Raw genomic sequence first — 19,629 nt, 5'->3', positions numbered from 1 at the left:
TTTTGTTGTGGGCCAATTTGGCATGCCCATTCTGCTGCAGTGCGCATTTCGGCACACCCTTTTTGGCGTGACAGCCATTCCGGCACCGTAATTTTGTCACAAGGAATGTTTGGGCATTGCTGACATTGCTGCCACGTCTAAATGCCCTCATGCGAAATACAATCACAGGACTGCACTTCAACAAACCTCACCACCTTCCACTTACATTGCTTTTCTTTTAATAACATTAAATTAATTAAATAAAAACATACAGCCTTGAACCCTAGTCTGCCAGAGTTCAAGGCCAGCATTTAACGACTAGTCAACAATGGCATGGCATTTCAGGGGGCATACATTTCATACTTAGCCTATAATTTAATATGTTCAATGATAAAAGGCTAGGTATGAAACTTGTGAAAATTCAAACATTAACATTGTTTTAGCATAATGGTTAATTGCTGCATCTCAAACTCCTTAAGGCCAGGGTTCACTGATAGCAGCGTCCAGCATAAATGTGATTTTGTTTATTTAATTTATTCTGTTTTATAATATTGCCCAGAGAGTCCTCTTTTGGAATACATGTGCAGTGTAAGGGGGAATGTGTGGTGTGAGGGTGTGCATGTCATCTGAGAGGGTGTTCATGCAATGTGCGTGCGTTTGATGTGAGCATGTGTGTGCACATGGTGTAAAGTTGTTTGTGAGGGATAGTTGCCTGCAGTTTATAATGTTGCAATAAATAAATGTGTTTCATTAATACGTGTTCAATTCTGCAATGACGGTGTAATACATATCCCATCCTGTTTTATAATGTTGCAGTAAATACATATTTTTCACATTTAATCCACATTACAAAATGTAAAGTGCCTGCAGGTTCATGCCAATTGGGTCCTCTTGCGCCAAAATATCCTTGCGCCGAGAGGTACAAAATGCAAAGTGCCTGCAGGTTCATTCAGCATCAATTGTGACCTCTCATGCCAAAACATCCTTGCACCGAGAGGTCCCTACCCCAACTGGCTGCATCCAACTGGGTGTGCCCAAACAGAAACTGCAGCGAAAAAAGTCACGCCATAACGCTCTGCACCTAACCAGCCATGCCGAAAAGTCCGGTCCGGGGATCCAAGCCCTTGTTTTATGGCCGGTCTCTTGGTGACTGTTGTGATACATCGCACAACCCCAACTAACCACATTTAAGCAGCACGGAAAAGGGGGAAAAAGGACCGGCTGCAAAAATAACATATGCCCAGGTACTTTCTGCACCCAGAGCGAAAATCAAAAGCTGGCACCCATGAATATACGCACAGTACTGCTTAGCTTCAAAGTGAGGAAGGGGCCAGCCCGCTCAGGCCATGTTGCTCTAAGTGGTCTTGTAACTTTGTCTTTAATTAGGCACCATGGCCTGAGGGGGCTGGCCTTTTCCTCATTTTGAAGATAAGCAGGGCCAGTCCTGGTTACTGCATGGATGGGAGACCTGGGTCACCAGTGATTTTTCGCTCTCGATGTCACTGTAGCTGTTCAAATGTCTATTTTTTTATTATGTATAAAACATTGCAGGAATTGAGAACTCCCAATGTTTTTAGTTAATGCCCCGTGTGATTACATTATTTGCCAAGGATCACACACTTTGGTTAAGCTGCGTGCTACAAGCCCCTTGTTTTATGGCCGGTCTCTTGGTGACTGTTGCAATACATCACACAACCCCAACTACCCGCATTTAAGCAGCACAGAAAAGGGTAAAAAATCATCAGCTGCAAGAATAACATATGCCCAGGTACTTTTGCCCCCATAGCAGAAATCAAAGGCTGACACCAGTGAATATACGCACAGTAAGTGGCCACATATTTTAAAGTGAAATAAACAAATGTAGTTCAATTGACCTTCTCATTAGAAGACAATGCGCAAGACAAAATAGCATTGGACATTGAAAAAAAGTAATGAACACCAGAAAAATAACCTGAGAGAAGAAATATTTCTATAAATATGGTTGCAAAGTATAAAAGGTGCTCACCTTTTAAAACCAGGAATCTGTAGTGAAATATTCCATGGAAAACAAAAATCCAATATGAAACAAGTGCTTGTGGTCTTGTGGGTAAGCGTCTGCAATGCGAACATGACAACCTGAGTAAAATCCTGGTATCCAAATACTTACCAACCTAAAATAAACAAGGGGTTGCACCCGCCCTCTGAAAAAAAGTAAAGATGTCCACCCACATGTGTCCTTTACTGGTGCCCTGAAAAACAACCACAGTCAGGGGAAAATAACTGCACCATTGTTCAGGATTACAAACTCTCTTGCCACATCGTGGGCAAATACTCATGACTTACTTGCCCTCTCATAATTTCCCCTCCTCACCCGCATATCTGTCTTTCAACAACACTCTGCTTTATAAAGCTAACTTCAAAAGTACACATACCATAGTGTCACTCAAATATATAAATCATTATAGAACTGTGTTAGGCAAAAGTGTACAATTCTGGCATTGTTGCCCTCATCTTGACTGTGTGACTACAATACCAGAATGCAATTCAGCAAAAGGCAACAAAATTGTCTCTGCAAGCTTTCAAGGACTGACAGTGGCATGTTTTTTTTTTAAAAAAAATAATGCGGATGCCGTATGTTATGAGATATTTCAAACTTTGAGAACTCACAATGTTTTTGGGCACGGCGCAGTGAGATTAAATGATTTGCCATGGAGCACACACTTTGGTTAAGCAGTGTTCTCCAAGTGGTACACCCGTTTTCGGTGCCACCATTTTGGTGTGGGCCGATTTGGCACGGGCATTGTGCAGCAGCACCCATTGCGGTGCGCCCTTTTTGGAGCAAAAGCCATTCTGGTGCTGTTATTTTGGCAGGAGGGATGTTTGGACGTGGCTGACTTTGCAGCCACGTCTAAATGCCCTTATGCTAAATAAGATCACATGACTTCACTGCATCAAACCTCGCCATCTCCCACTTGCGTTGCTTTATTTTACATTTAATTAAATTAGTTCAATTAAAAAAACATACATCCATGAACCCCGGTCTGCCAGAGTTCGAGGGCCAGCATTTAACCACTAATCCACAATGGCTTGCTTCTTCATTGGGGCATACATTTCATACTTAGGCTATACTTTCATATGTTCAATGATAAAAGGCTAGTTATGAAACTTGTGACAATACAAACAGTAACATCATTGTAGCATAATGGTTAAGTGCTGCGTCTCAAACTACCTAAAGCCAGGGATCCCTGATAGCAGTGTTTAGCATAAATGTGATTATTTTTTAATTTAATTTTTTCTGTGTTATAAAAATGTGGATGCCGTGTTTTATGAGATATTTAAAACTAAGAACACACACAGTATTCAGGACTGTGGACTGTCCCCCATCCATGCAATAACCGGGACCGACCCTGCTTCGTTTCAAAGCGAGGAAAGATCCAGCCCCCTTAGGCCATGGGCCAAGAAGGGCCCCATATACTTGGCAATATGGCCTTAGTGGGTTGACCCCTTCCTCACTTTGAAGCCACGCAAGGCTTGTCGCAGTTACTGCATGGATGGGAAACCCACTGTTGCTATTAAAATACCTGTTTTTTTTAGTATTGATTGGGAGACTACCAATACCAGAATGCAATTCCGTAAAAAGGCAAAAAAAATTGTCTCTGAGTGCAAAACCTTCAAGGCCTGACAGTAGCACAGTTTTTAAAAAAGTAAATAATTCAGATGCACATTCGGTTGCCCATCCTCTAAGTGGTCTTGTAAGTTTAGCCCATTCATCAGGCAACATCACCTGAGGATGAGGATGAAGCTAAGCAGAGTCTTTCCTGGTTACTGCATGAATGGGAGACCTGGATGGCATTTAAATCATGGAGAGTGATGTTTCACCCCTGATGTCACTATAGTTATAAAAATATCTTTAAAAGAAAAATGTAACCACGGGTACCACACACTCGTGGTTATCTGTAGTCCTTCCTTTGTAACGCGAATATCAGCAAAACAGCCCGATATAAAATGCTTCCTTGCCCCATGGGCCCCTCACATCTATGCCAGCTCCCCCCACCCCCACACATCCTCCTCACCTCCCTGGCCCTCTCCCTTTCACCCCAGATTGTGTGACGCAGTTTGCTTTCAGATGGCGGCTATAGCAGGCTATGGAAAGATTTGTGTTGCAAACTCGGTCCCTGGACCCCTCCAACTCTCAAATTTCACTCAGTCATCCACCCTCTAGCCTGGCATTTGTATGTTTTTTGACCTGCAAATAGATTTTTACAGCATTTCATTTTCCCGTAACCTCAGCTATACCCTCGAATATCTCACTCTTCAAGAGAAAAACAAGATGGCGGTTGTTTCCTTTCTGAAAACCATGATCCTGCAATGCACCATAGGAGATATAACTATAATTTTTGGAGAAGGGGACACCCCCTTCTCCATCAAATTTTAATATAACCACAGCACGTAATAACCCCAAACCATGCATGACGTGCGATTCAATACTTCATGCCCAAGTTTTTTCAGACCTTGTCCAAATCCGTACAGCGATTTGGGATGTGCGCTTTGGCAAAAATTGACCTTTTTTGTCTATGGGAAAAGTAATGGCAAATAGGCCGCACTTTTGGACAAAAACAAATGTTGACACTTGGGGGCTAGGTATGGAGTTGCAGACTTTTAATCACTTTCAACAGTTCTGCCAAATCCGTTACTTGAATCAAAAGTTAATAGCAGAATTTTGAAGGATTCCTATGTGTCTCCGACTCACCTTAACTATAGGGCGGTTATATGTAATGTGCATTAATGAGTGGGTGCATGATGCGGCCTGGGTATGCCTGTGGGAGTGTATGGAGAAAGGGTGCACACTGAAATTTATGGGTGGCTGGGTGTGCGTGTGTGAGTGTATGCTGAAAAGGTGCCCACTTAAATGTATGGGTGGCTGCCTGGGTGTGCCTGTATGGTGAAAGGGTGCACACTGAAATGTACGGGCGGCTGCCTCGGTGTGCCGGCATGGTGAAAGAGTACACACTTAAATGTATGAGTGACTGGGTGTGCATGTGTATGTGTATGGTGAATGGTGTGTGTGCTTGGGTTCAGGGGCTCAACAAAACCACCATTTCGGAGGGCTAACCCTTCAAATGTTGGGAGAGCTGCTAACTTCACGGGGTGGTAGGAGAAGGGCAAAAGTATTTGTGTGGGGGCATGTAGCTCCTTTACGCATTCTAATGAGACTATTCTAGTGCAGCTTCAATGTTACAAGCAGTTAATTTGCTTCTTTAAGTCTGAAAGCACCCACTTATGGACTTCTGTGAGAATGAGCGGTCTCCTGTCCCCTCTCTACCCGTCCAATCACTCCCCTGTCATGCAAGGACTAATCCCACATCAAAATTTCAACTGCCTAAAATTCTTTACCTTAGTAACTGTTGGGCCTTTGCTAACGATGAAACACAGGGGCTGATTAACATCTGTCTCCTGTCCTGTCCTGTCCAGCAACGGCTGTCATGATGCCTACCCCCGGGGATCCAGACCAGGTCCAGCAACCCCGGAAGCAGGCATCAAGTTATTTTGGGCAAGCCCAAAAACCCCTGCTAGGGGGTGTTTGGGTGCGGTCCTGGCGCCTATGGCGCCAGGCTCATATGGAGAGTCAGTCCTGGCGCCATAGGCGCAAGGCTCATAGAGTAGAACTTACCTGATGCAGACCATGCTGCAAGCTTACCTGATGCAGACCATGCTGCAAGAGCTCCAAACCAAATGAGGCTTGGAAGGGACTATTTTACCTAGGGACTATTTTTTACTCGGGCGGGGCTGGGGAGGAATACTTACCTGGGACTACTTTGGTCGCAATTTAAACCATGCCCAAAGAGCAGCACATGCTTCGTGTTATTCTGCATCCAGCAGCGTAACGCTCACCGTGCCTGCAAGTCTGCATCCAGCCTTCTGCCACGCCCGCCTCGAGTTTGGAGCTCCTAGAAAAAAGGAGAAAGAAGGAGAAAAGGTTAGAACAAGAGCAATACCTTTGATCCTTACCTGAATTCCCGATCCATCGCGCCTTCGAGCTGGAAGAAAGAAGCTATTTTATGCGCGTCGCCTCGCCTGCTGCAGCGCCGCGCTGAACTCAACAGCCTTCGCAGCATCTTAACATTCCACTGCATCCTCCTGCATGTTCCTGCCGCATTCCGGCACCTAAGGAGTAGACAAGAACAGCAAGGTGAGCCAAGGGAATACACAGAGGAATATTAGTAACCCCCCCATAGACTTACCTGATTTTACCACCGGGGGTACTATTCCTCTTCACGGGTCGGCGCAGCTTCCACTGCATCTTCGCCGAACCCCGGCCCCTAAGGGGAAACAAAAGGACAGCAAGGTGAAACAAAGGGACTATCAAGGGGAACCCTCCTCACCACATTAGACTTACCTGATTTTACCGCCGGAGGTATTATTCCCCGAGACTTCATACTTTATCTCAGTGCCTGAATAAGGGAGAAAGCAACAGGTTACATATTGACATTATTTATCGAACTGTGTTGGAAATACAAATCCTTACCAGAATATTACCGGTTGCCACGAGGAACTCTTCACTAGGGTCAAGCTGCAATCTGCAAGGAATCAGACAAGAGTGAAAGTCAGGCATTTGAACTCTTGCGAACTACATACTTTTCAGAGTCAATATCGTTCTGGAACTCACCAATTCCTTTGAGCCAATGAAGCAACTGGTTATCAACGCGCCCCTGCGCTCAATGCAGGATGGAGAGCTCCTCTTTTCAAACCATCAGGTGAGACTATAAGAGGGGACATCAAAGGTGATCTGTGGGGAGAACAGTGGGGAGGGGGGATTTACGCTCAACTCCACGGGTGGTTAATTCCCTTTCTCCATTTGCAGAAGAATATTCCTACAGGCCAAGCAAGCAAAGCTAGGTGGGCCAGTCTAGTCTGTCATCATGCTCTATGGGTCACATTGGTGGAGTTAGCAGCTGTCCAGTTCAGATCGACGCCTCTGTGGGAGCCAGGTGAGCGTAACAACGGCTTTGTTGGTCAGTCAGGTCGAGTCAACATAGCCCAAAATTTCAGGCGCTGGGGGAGAGGACGGAAGCCCAGTCAGATCAATGGTGTTGTGCCACTGTTTGTGTTTGATGGCATGATTACTTAGTGGTAATCTTCATCACTCGTATCCCCATTCTTCCTCATCCCAGTACTTGTGTATGAGGCACTTTGCCTCATACACAAGTACTGGGAAGGGGTAGTGGGACATGGAGGTAATGCCTGGCTTAGGTACTTGTAATCTTTATCACTCCTAGCCCCACTCTTCCTCATCCTAGTACTTACCTATGAGGCAAGGTGCCTCATACGTCAGCACTGGGACTAGGAAGAGGGACATGGAGGTAATTCTAGACCGATGTGCTAATTTTGGGTGTTGGGGCAGGGGGTTGAAGGGCAAAAGGATTTGTGGGGGAGCTGGGGTTGTGCGATAAATCATAATGTCATCCATCTCTAGGATAAGCAGGCATGATATGTGCTATTATGCTATTAGTGGCTAGAGATGCATGTTGCTGCAGCCAGTCTAGTCATTCCTGAGTTTGGCTAGATGTTTTTTTAACTGGGCATCTCTGATAAAGCATTGCTCCTAAGTGTAATTACCTGGATAGATTGGCATTTGGGTGCTGCCAGTCTAGCCGTTTCTTACTGTGGCATTGTATATTTTTCTGGGCATCTGGTATAAAACAACCATGATAAATGTTATTGCTTTGACTGGCCTTTTGGTGCAACCAGTACAAGTTTGTCTAAATGTGGCCTGGCATGCTTTACTGTAATATGTTCTTACGTGTCTAAACTGGTCTATAATGTGCAGGCATTTGAACATGTTTTCAATGTGGCATGGCATTTTTAATAGCAAAGCATTAAATAAATTAAAGCATTAATGTTCCTGTGCACTGTTGGTGACTTACACGTATTGAATTTTTGGACAGTGTTACTCTACAAAACAATTGCATATGCTCTGGCTTTTTAGCCAATTTTTCTCAGAAAGTGTGATGTATAATGCATTAAAACACACACACACATAAATCTATATACTTCTCCTAGTACAGTGTGCGGTGTACCCCTGAAGCAGCATGTTTGTCCGTATTACGCAAGCATGATAATCTTGGCCGGCCCAGAGTGTGGCACGACCCTTGATTTGTTACCGAGCTGGGGGGGAGGGCCTCAGTATGGCTCACACGGAGGCCGCCACATGTTGTGTTACGCCACTCTGCTGCCGACATGTGTTTCAACCATCAGCGGTCATTTTCAAGGCAACAATGTTTTATTGAGTCTTGCAAATAAGTCTTGCTGTGAGCCGGGGAGGTGCCAACAGTTAATCACGTGGTTAACCGACATTCCAGAATTATTGAAGAGCTTGATCTGACTCTTTGCAACTTGCCGGGCGGCCGCAATGCGTTCAGTCTGGCAAGCTGCAAAGAGTCAGATCCAGCACTCCCTAAACCAAGATCTCAGACGCATTATTAGAGAGAATACACTCCCAATTTCTTTACTGTACCTGGCACAAATGTGAAGGGTCTCAACTCCCCATTCCAATTTTCAGCCAAGGACAGTGGGGCACGTAACCACCCGCAGCAGGGTACGCAACAAACTCATAATCAAGCGCGGCAGTGCCATGTTTCTAGTGCTCCCAATTAATACTCTGTTCATAGGTTAATGTTTCTTTTAGAAGGCCCACATCTCCCGATTTTCATCTTTATCTTTTAAACTAAACTAAAGATGCTTAAACAGGCGCCAGAACCTTAGACGGTGTGATAATTGCTGCATAACACTTGCATGCCAGAATGGAGGGTTGGGGGTTTATGGGGCACTGAAAGATTTATTTTTCTGGCTTAATGAAAAGGTTCAGAGACTGCCTGCAGGAGTAGGAGGTAGTGTGGGAAGGGGGGAAGACCGAAGGAGATCTCTGAAGGGAGCCATCATATATGGAAAGGAATGACCATTCATGTAGCAGGTGACTAGGCTCATTTTCTTGTTTGTGGGATGTCCTGGGGCTATCAAATGGGTGGCTCCATGTCATGTGACCCCTGTGGTTCGGTTTATTTTGAAAAGCATTATTTTCTTTAATAGGAATCTGGTTGAAACAAAAATGTCTATATCCCCCAGACTGCACTGATCTTTTAAATAAAACGGCCCCGACTAGAGAACACATGTTCAAGTGACATGGAGTAACCTTGCCAAAGTATGCTGCTTTACGGGAAGCAACAACATTTTGAGTAAGGCTGAAAAAAAAGCAATATTGTTACCTATTATGTTTGTAGCTGCCCTTTAAGTTTTAGCAAAGGGGCCAGGAGTTGAAAAAATTGAAGGTTTGAAGTCTGAGGGGATTGCACTTAGGGGGATTACCTCCTTTGTGTGGTGGTGGTGTGTGAATGTGTGTTATTTATTGTGAACAACTTGTATATGCAAAGTGAGAAAACAAGCATTACCAAAGCCAACAGTTTTGATTTGTGTCCAGTGAAAAGGTTCTCTCTGTTGCTCCTGTAGTCATTGAGATCAAATGCCTGTGTACGATCATAATTTGCATAGTGCTACAATTTCATTTCCAAGTTACCATCATTTCATAGGTTTTGCCGGGACATGTTCACATACAACCTATTGCAGGTATTATCCTCACACAGTAAGGTACTTGCATCACTGCCAGGTATTCACACAAATTGCCAGCTTTTGCCACCTGACAACAGCAACTAGCCCAATTTACTAGGCATTTCAATATGCTGGCATTGTACTTGCATCGTGTAATTATAATGTTGTGATTGTTTATAGAGCTGTAAATGGACGTCGTCTACGCTCTGTATTAATCAGTGTACTTATTTACACACTGATGCTACTCGATTCATCACCCTCAAAATGATGAAGGGCCTAGATGGCCGCGCGGGGTTGCAAACCTGTCACATGGAATTGTCCCATTCCAAAAACAAGCCTGCTGCGCCCGAGCGATCCATCTGGCATGCAGCGATTTGCCAGAAGTGAACAATATATGCCCAGGAAGTCGCCCCATTAGGTTCATCACGTGCCTAAGTACTCATGCCATTTTCTAGCTATTGCCATCCTTGCTTTACTGCGGTGCTCTCGCTATGGACAAGGTTTTCCCATTAAATGCTCGTGCACTCACTCACACCATCTGGCACGCATTATTATACTTGGCCTAGGTACTCAGATCATATGGCAACATGACTGCTTCACCTCATAGCCCATCTACTTCTTTGGCCTTTCCCGATAGCGCTTGCACGTGGCTTCGGGGCACTCTTTGTAGCCTAACCATGCATAACATGGCTGGGAACTGCCTCCTTTTTGCTCACTGCCTCTTTCCCCTTATTTCACACCCATCTTCTGTTCTTCGAGTTCCACCGGAGCATTCGGAACAGCCTCTGGGCGCTGGGCAAAACCAGCTGAAGGGAGTGGCTGCCTCTTACTACGTAAAAATGACGGGACAATAGATTGTAGCAGCTATAGACGCTTTTGTGGCAGCAACATCCGGGAGACTGCCCTTCAGTCAGGCACTGAACCTAGGCATGGGACAATTAAAACTCAATTCATGTTTGTAACATTGTAGCATGTGTTGCCTTCATATCCATTTTAAGTACAAGTCAATAAAACAGTATTTAAATGTCAATGAGTTTGAGAGGGGGTGCGGTGCGGGGTAGCTGCAGAGGGGCCTTCTCGCGTTTCCCCCTGGCTGAAATTTTGTCTAGGCACTGCCCTGCATATGCGGTGCTGGACAGCAGGCTCCGTGTGTAGAAGTAAGAACAGGGTACAGGCAGCTCACAGCTGATGTAGAAGGGCAGCCGCAGAACAATAGATGGACGGCGAGGGAGACGATCACACAGAGTGGTGGACGGTCCGGAAAAGCCGAGATTCGAACCCACGGCTAAGGCGCAACAACACCTCCACGAGTGGTAGCCGCGGCGTAGGCATCATATTAGCACCTGGGTAATCCAAACCAGATTTCATTAAAAAATGACTGCGTTTAGGGGGTTTGTTGTCCACCTACTCCTTTCCAAAGTGCAATGTGTAACACTCGAGATTGTTGGGAATACAAAAACAAGTGCCATTCCCCGATATCTGGAGGAGAGCTCGTGGGCAACGTTCTCGCAAGGCGACACGGAGCAACACAGGTTCGATCCCTGGGTCCGCGCTTAGAAACCTCTTGGTACTAAGCACATTATAAATAGCCTATCGCAGCAAGTGCATCCGAAATTATTGAAACCGAAATATGTATGCTTTGCAAAAGGCACCACAGAGCTCAGTGCAAGCTGATCTAATTTACTCCACAAAAACGGGACAGGCGCACACCTCAAACACAAGCGAGGGTGTGCATTTATGACGCCAGGGCATCTGCAGAAAGGAAACACTATCCGTGTTTTTGTTTTTAGAATGAGTCCCCTCCCTTCTAGGTGTGTGCCCTAAAATACGAATGCTCAGATTAATAGCAAAGCGAGAGAGGAACAGAATGCTTCGTGTACTCCAAAATGTGCACTCCCGCTGAGAGAACGCGGGAGTTCCTTCCCAGTGATTTTGCATATGCCCAGGGCCTCCACGCGCGCCCTCATGCTGGCATGAAAAGCACTCGATGAAGAGGTGCGTGCGAGCGGTGTGGGGAAACGAATTCCAGCAATGAAAAAAACGGTGCACGCGGAGATTCCGCCCCTAAGGTGCACTACGCTTCTTAAAAGGCAAAAGAAGAAAACTTTGCCAGGACGGACGATGATGAATAGGCCCACCGGTATTTTGCCACTAGATTCCCGAGCCGCCTGGGAGCAGGAGGACGTTGAGGGTCTTGTTTTAGTGGAGGAGATCTGAGGCGAACTGCACCCGTTCTAAATGACTCTCAAATAGAGGCGGGCGGGCCCATTCCCAGCCACACTCTGTCACCGCAGCGTGACTGAACATTTAGGTCGTATTAGTTGACGGACGTGCCATGTGGAAATATGTTCAATGCACACGCTCAGCAACGCTAGCCTGTGGGGAATTACATGGAATGCGCCATCCCGCAAACGCGGGCGTCAATCCGCGGACAGCGTGATACCGTGCGCCCTTGCCGCGTTAGATAATATGCATGTGTGCCTTATACCACTCCTCGTGCATGTCCGCGTGTAGCGCCAGTGGGTGTGCGTAGAAAGGTAGGTTCTCCTTGGGGCTCGAAAATGAAAATGCACCCTTCCTGTTCCCTCCCCAGGAAGGCGCGATGGAAAGTCGGTGCACCCGTTCCGAAGCTTGACTCGCCTCCGCGGCTGATCCCTAGAAACACACGGTCAAATGTGTCGTTTGAAAAACAAATGTTTTTCTGTATTCGGATGCATGTTTCTAATGTCCGGCTCAGCTGTCTCGGCAAAGGGTATGAATTCGTTTGGTATCAATATAGCAGGTTGCATATACATTGCTGGACTGGGCTGTTCTGTGGCACTGCCCGGAAACGCCGCAGTCATTTTGGAAAGCCCTGAGATGACTTGTGCCATTTTTTTTAATGGTTTTTATTGGTCAAGATACTGAAAGACTTGTGCAATGTTAACACCTGCTTCTTAGGCACGCATTCTCTGCCACGCGTGAGCACGCGCATCATCCCGGAGAGTGGCACGCACACTCACATTCTCTCACACACGCACTACCGCAGGTATCGGCTCGCACACCCATCGCTTACACTCCCCTCACGCGCACACTGGCACATATTTTGTCACGTGTTCTCACACACTGCCACATCCTCACTATAGCATGTGAGTGTTGTGACACGCCGTACACGCACTCTTTCACAAGTGCACTCACTCACACCCACGCGTACGTACCACTATATACAGCCTCTGTGACACAAAGTGCACCCCCCCCCCCCCCCCCGCGTGCACACACGGTCACACGCCGCATGCACTGCGCTACAGCGTGTCGTCTCAGGTTTCGCATGTCCGGTAGGTCTGTTTTTTTACCAATGCAATCCAGTCTCCTCGCCAGTATGCATCGGTGCGAGGATGAGGATGAGTGCGAGCGCGCGCTGCTCTGCAGGTGCGCCCAAATAAACGCCCCTCCCTCCCGCGCGCTCAACCCCAACCCGGGCCCGTTCGTCCACCTCTCCGCAGTGGCTCCTTTTCTGCCGCCTCAAGGAAGACATCCTTGTGTTTTGCTAAAACACGTCCATCTCGAATCGGAAACAGATGGAAGACATTTTAGAGTCGGTGTTTGTTTTTTCCTGTCAAACTAGACGAGCCCCTTCGGCTGCAGAACAAATAAAGCGCCACTGTAGCCGGCCCGAAGTGCCCTCACGGCGCCTAGAGGCGCTTTGCGTGTGAAGTGGAGTCCACTAGTCGAGTGTGGTCATGTTCGTATGCACACCGCATCCTCGGCTATTATATTAATTTAAATCGGCGCCAAGAAGCCACGGACATGGCCCATCACACCCGCCTTCAAACAACGTATTAGTGAGGCACATCCTTCGCATGTATTGGTGAAGATTATTGCACCCTAGTGCGTTTTTTGTGTGTGGTGCATGCTCCCACGCCAAGGCATGTACAGTTGCATTAATAGCATTGATTTTCCCACGAAAAGTGCGTGCTCAAATACACTGCGTAGTTGACATAAAATGCACCGGAAGCATTATCAACTCTTCCGGTATCGATGTTTTTAATGTGCAATATTAAAAGTTACAGGTCTTTTTAGTTTTTTTTTTTACAAGAATCTAGTGCTGTGGGGGCTGGGGTGGAAAATATCACTCTGGTCTCTACGGATTTCAGTAGCTGTTTTTATTCAACCAATTCCACTGTGCTCTTCCAAATGACCTCTAACAGATATAATCATGCGTCCAGAAACTGATGTGGTGCAGTTGGATACCGTGCAAACCATTTGTTGACGTTCCACCCGCCATTTTCACTCGGGCGGGAGAGGGAAGTGGTACATAAACTGCCAGACGAAAGCAAGCAGCATGAGATAAGCTGAAATCCTGCTAGAGTGCACGTTCATTGTTTAACCAAAACATATTTTCGTTCTACTTCCCCCAAAATATGAATTCTCCAATTTCCTTTAGTGTCAGTTGGCTCAAGCGTAGAGGTGGCACGCAGCACGTGCCTGGACATTACCTCACACGGATATGGCGTGAGTTGCGCGTTTCGGAGGCAGACGCGACGCCGATTCTAAAGTGCGTCACACGCAGTCGAACAGGCGGGCTGGTAGTCTAGCCCTGTCAATTTCCATTGCATTGTGGGGCTTGTGGTCCGGAATTTATAAAGGGGGGAAATCGTGGCGACAAGTGGCGGAAAGCCAAGGAAAAAAAGAAAGGACACCCCGAGCATGTGCAATGTCGCTGAGGGTACTTTTAATGGATCAGTGGTCCGCCTACATCATTTTTTTTTCATAAACGTCGCTGGTCAAACGTAAGATGTCGCCATGGCCCGTTATGAAGCACCTTGACGGACTAATGCGCCCTCCCACTGAGAATGTGAAAAGAGAAGGAGCAGCCCTCTTAACAAGTCCCATTTTCCACACACCACATTGCCGTTACTTTTCATATGGATAAAGCGCATACAAATTCTGAGAAATAACTCCACCAAAAACATACACATTTATCACAATATGTCACCAAGTGCATTAGTTAAAAATACGACAGACTTTTAACCCAAAAACTACAGAGTATCTAGGTGAATAAAACACCAAAGACCGTTCAAAAATACAAAACATGAATGGGTAAAAAATAAATACATGTTACAGGTGGCTTGCAAAGGTAAGTTGTGCAGTGGGCGGTCTAGGGAGACGTTCCAGATTGCAGAGCACTTCTCGCCGGCCCAGCCCGGAAGAAAGCGCCTTTTGTCGCCGCGGCACTGTACTAATTGTGAAAAAGAAGTCCACGGAGCAAGCATAATAATTATCCAGACAAACAAGCAGGGGCAGTCAATGGGGGAATGAAAGAGCCGGCGAGGGGAACAAAATCACAAAAGCGGCCCAAGAATGAAATTAATATTCATAAAGGAATGCCAGTCCGCAGAAGGCCGCCATTCACGGCGCACAAGAGGCCATTGTGTGTACAGCAAAAAAAAAAAAAAACACATCGGTATATGAAGGGAAGGGGGTAGGGGAATTCTGAACACTGATAAGGGGAGGAAGCCTCTCTTCCCGAAACACTTGTTCCCTGTTCGGGTCTCACCATCAACAAGCTTTAGGGCCCCCTTCTCTCAACAGAAACGCGCATATGCCATCCTCTTGGAGAGCGTAGTGTGCTAGTTAGAGCAGTGCGAGTATAGTCGGAATCTTACGCTCAAGCAACAAACAAATAAATAAAGAAATGGGGTTGGATATTCGCAGCCTCATTAAATTGAAGTTAATTACGACAGGCTGCGTGTTAATCAGACGGCGCCCCAGTTGCTCTGCTCATTATAAGGGACGAGGAGTCGGAATTAAAGGGGAGGGGGCGCTTTGGGGGGACAGTGGCATATCGTGGAAGCGACATACACCGTGACTCCGGCTGCTTCTTTCACGCAATGCATAATTAGCCCGCAGCACAGTGGGGCTGGCGCCTCAGGTCTAGCGTGTTGACCTGCCCCATCTCAGAAGTCACCCCCTGCCCCCCCCCCCACATGGACAGGTGTACAGTATAATTCATGAGTTCCCTCCTTCAATAACAAATGATAAGAACCAAGGCCGCTGGGTGTTACGCATTCGTCGCAGCACACAGGCGACAGAACGCTGCACCTGAAAGATTCGCAAAGTTCGGAGGTTGGGGTTCGAAACTTTCCCGAACTTTTATCTTCAAACACGTGCGGCCCAGTAGCAAAGGAGTAGTTCGTGCGGGAGGGGACACACACTGCAAGGGAGAGAGAGAGAGAGGGGGGCGATGTCATCATCCCAGTCCACTTACCATCCACCAGGTCCGGGCCGACATGTCGTAACAGAGCTGCCATTTTATGGCGCTGTCCGACGCTTTCCCGGCCATCGCGCTGTCAGCGCCCCTCATCGGTCGCCGCTCACCGGAGATAAGAGGGGACACGGGCGGTGCCAAGAGGGCCAGTCCTTATCACGCTGCATCACGGGAAGGGCGCCGAACTCAGCACGGACTCCATCCTCCGGGGCAGTGCGTTTGGCCTGCAGTGACCGGTGCTGTCGCAGCCTCTGGGAGTTTGTGTGTGTGTGTCAGAGTTAAGTGTCTTGCAAGTGGGCGGCCGACTGCTATCCCGGGCTACCGGCTAAAAGTTTATTCGCATTCTCGTCTGTTGTGTGTTGTCTGACGTTTGAGCCGATCAGGAGTGGGGGGAGGGGAGGAGGGACGCAATTGCTCTGAATTAATATCTCCCTGCCCCATCCCACTCCCTCCCCAAAACAAAGCCGTGACAGTTTCAGTGACACCGCCGGGGCCACGGTTCAGATGTCGGCGATGCGCGCTCGGGGAGGAGGAACACACAGGTAGCGGCCGCAGCTGGAGCCGCGCCGCCTGCCAAGGGCTACACTACTTGGCTGCCACCCGGGGCGCCGGGCGGGGGGAGCTTCCACTCCTCGCTCGCCGCTGCTGCCGAATACCGGCTGCGCCCCTGGGAATCGCGGCCCGGCGGGGAAAGCTGCCCACAGGTGGTTGCGCTGCCACACCCGCAACCGCCCGCCTATCTATCCATCCATCAATTGCTATCTCTATCCAACCATCTGTCCATTTAAAGGTGCGCCTACCCCTCGATTCCCCCGCGTGCTCAGCCATCTATTTATCTATCTATGTGATTATTTCTCTATTTCGAGCTCTCTATGGGCCCGAGTTACAAAAGCCATTTACAATGACTCGATCCAATTGAAGAACGCTCTCTAAATCAGGTCCCATGATTATTAACTATTCTACGATTTATTATCACGCCAATCTCTCTCTATATCGCTTTCTCTATCACACTATCTATCGATCTATCTCTGAGTTTGGCTTGCTATCTTTTCATCTACAACTTTCTCTCTGTCTCCCCCACCACCCAACCTTTCTATCTAATGCCGGTCGGTCTGTCTGTCCTCGTGGTGATCTCGCCGCCTGTCCGCCTACTCATCGCCCATCGCTAAGCAATCGATCGTTACCACCCGTGTATCACACTAGGCGTTTACGCGTTTAAGTGGGCCTGGTCCCTCGCCCACGCGTCCCCTCGTTCATTGTGGGGAATTGTTCTGGCATATAGACAAATAGGCGCATGATGCAGGGAAATCGAGGTGCGGGGGTGTGTAGGGCGACTAACCCCCCCCCCCACCCCAATCTGGCCGAGGGGTATTACTCTGAGGCAGGTCGGGCTCGTAGGAAAATCCGGGTTGCTGGATTGTGGACTCGGGCACACCTGTGACGCCCGGCTGCTAAAGTCATGCTGTGCTGGTTCTTTTAATGTTATCAATATAACCCAGTGGGTACATCCATCACTCCAGGATTCTACCCGCTCATCGCGACCAGCGTTCCACGCACAGCAGAAGCACCTACCCCGAGGCAAACCTGTACACTGACCCAATGCATAATTACACATAATCACACATTAGCAGAGTACACACGTCGGCGCACAAGTGCGCTGTGCCGTGCAATCGCAGGTGATGTGGGCACATTGATCACACAATCCTACCAGTTGGGCTGAACCCTGCTTTTTTTAGTGTGTGATAAAATGGGTGCCCTTTAGTTTGATTGAAAAGTAGCAGCTGTTGTTTCCAGGACTCCAGAAGTGAAATATAACACGCGGCGGGGGTATTTTGTTTAATATTAAGGTGATGTTACATGCCCGGCCGCCTACCCCCTGCTACTTCTGCCAGGCTGTGGCATCTGGTACTCGGATGGGGTGGGGGATGGCATGAACATTCATCTGTGCGGCTCCGACGCCCCATATGCCCTGCACGCGCATTGGCACAGGACGGTATCTGCGCCGATGATCACGTATATTTGTTTACATGCGTGCTGCGCCGTGATTCCATCCACCATATCTCTAAAAATAGACAAGGGAACCCTGCGGCTGACCTCTTTTTTTTGGGAGGGCAGGAAGTGACCCCAGGGGGCGGGAAAGCGGCGGGGGCGTGAGCCCGTTAGGCGAGGCTCACGCGCCTCCGCGATTGATGAACCCACAGCCAACGGCGATAAACGAGAGACAGGACAGAAAGACGGCGATGCCCGGAATCACACCGTGCGAGACAACGGCAAATGAGCGCAAGGAAAGCAAATGCGACGGTCATGGCAGCCCAGCCACGCGCCCCACACCAACCAACACGCATTGCGCTCCCTCTATTCCACCCACCGACTGGTACAACTCATTTAAGCTGGAACCATCTCTACACACATCATCACACGCAGCACGCTGTGACATATCGTTAGAACTCCTACAGTGCCATGCCACTAAACCCACCGTGCACCGTGCCTGCCAACCCCCCGCTGACTGAAACGGCCGTACTCGATGTTGCCAGGTCAGCTTTAGGACTGTTGCCGACCCCCGCCCTCGCCCCCACCCCAGCCAGAACATCAATGACGCAGGGCCTTCGCCCTGGTGACATTGCCTACACGGATAGCTCCATGAAGACTGGCGTAGGGTACTCCACGCGCTTTCCCGATACGCCTGTGAGGCAGCAGCGGGACAAGTGCGCACATAACATGACTCATCACTAGACACACGCACGTGTTAGCAGTACCCGGCTATAGTTTCCACTTGAGAGGATCCATAGGGCGCACTGTCTATGCAAGGAGATGGGGGTATGGGAGAAGGGGGGGGGGGCTTGGAATTAGGATACAATGTAATGATAACGGTGGGTATGGGGCACGAGGGCATGCACATGCCCTTTTTAAAAGCAAGCATTTAAAAAGCCAGTAGCTATCGGCTGTTATATGTCAAGTGCAGCCACAAATGCCATGATATGTTTTAGTGATCTCCCCGTATAGGGAAAACGGTCGGAGGAGCTCACAGAGTTGGGTCTATGCTGTATCCTGGGCCCTCAGAATCATCCAACAGGCTCTCATAGGCCCCAATTGTCAAAACTCAAAGAAGCCCAAAAGGAACGAACAAGGAGGGCAGAAGAGGCAGACATAGGCTGGGCAGCCGCATTTGTGGCGGTGGAGGTCCTCAACCATATGGATGAGCTTGACAGCATCCGCGATTCAGGCAACTTAGCCACCCTGCTCGACCTCTCCGCAGCATTCGACCTGGCCATCACCTGAGTTCACACTTCCACTTCTCCTCAAACGCGGTGTCCTGGGTCAAATAATTCCTCAGTGACTGCACATTGAGAGTCTCCATCGACAATTCAGTCGCCAACCCCATTCCAGTACCTGTAGGTGTTCCTCAAGGCTCTTGCCTGTTACCCACCCTTATAACACGTACAACAAGCCCCTTTTCGACATCCTGGATTCCCTTGATATTAACTATACCAACTTTGCCGATGACAGGCAAATTCTCATCCCTATCTCTGGCAACTATACAGAGGACATCGTCACTATTAACAATGTGTACAACACTATTCAGAATTGGATGGCCGCCCACAACCTCTGCCTCAATGATGACAAAACAGAACTACTAATTGTTGGCCCAACCCATCGCCTCAGAAATCTTGCCACCGCCTACTCCTCATTCCCATTGAGGGAACTACCATGCTGGTCCTCAAGCAGGTAGTTGGGGTATGCTTAGATGCAAAGCTATCCATGACTAAGCACATTAACACTCTTGCATCATCTGCACTTTATACAGGCAAAGTCATCTCCTT

General features: G+C 48.0%; 1 protein-coding gene across 4 annotated transcripts in view; it reads right to left on the bottom strand.

Moving 5' to 3' along the window:
• NFIB (nuclear factor I B) overlaps positions 1 to 16,112 on the bottom strand; it is an 870,278-nt gene extending 854,166 nt beyond the window's left edge. Inside the window, exon 1 of one of the 4 annotated variants that reach the window (XM_069626065.1) lies at positions 15,809 to 16,112. In XM_069626065.1, coding sequence (XP_069482166.1) covers positions 15,809 to 15,904 — 96 coding nt within the window. In that variant the 5' untranslated portion in view covers positions 15,905 to 16,112. The remainder of the gene's footprint in view (positions 1 to 15,808) is intronic. The other 3 variants (XM_069626060.1, XM_069626059.1, XM_069626066.1) reach the window with 3 other exon arrangements.
• Positions 16,113 to 19,629: the final 3,517 nt, after the last annotated feature.

Source organism: Ambystoma mexicanum, chromosome 6p, assembly GCF_040938575.1.
Source record: "Ambystoma mexicanum isolate Mex_15411 chromosome 6p, UKY_AmexF1_1, whole genome shotgun sequence".
NCBI classification, from domain to species: domain Eukaryota; kingdom Metazoa; phylum Chordata; class Amphibia; order Caudata; family Ambystomatidae; genus Ambystoma; species Ambystoma mexicanum.
The sequence above is the reverse complement of the archived record's forward strand: the minus strand, read 5'-3'. Positions and strand labels throughout refer to the sequence as shown.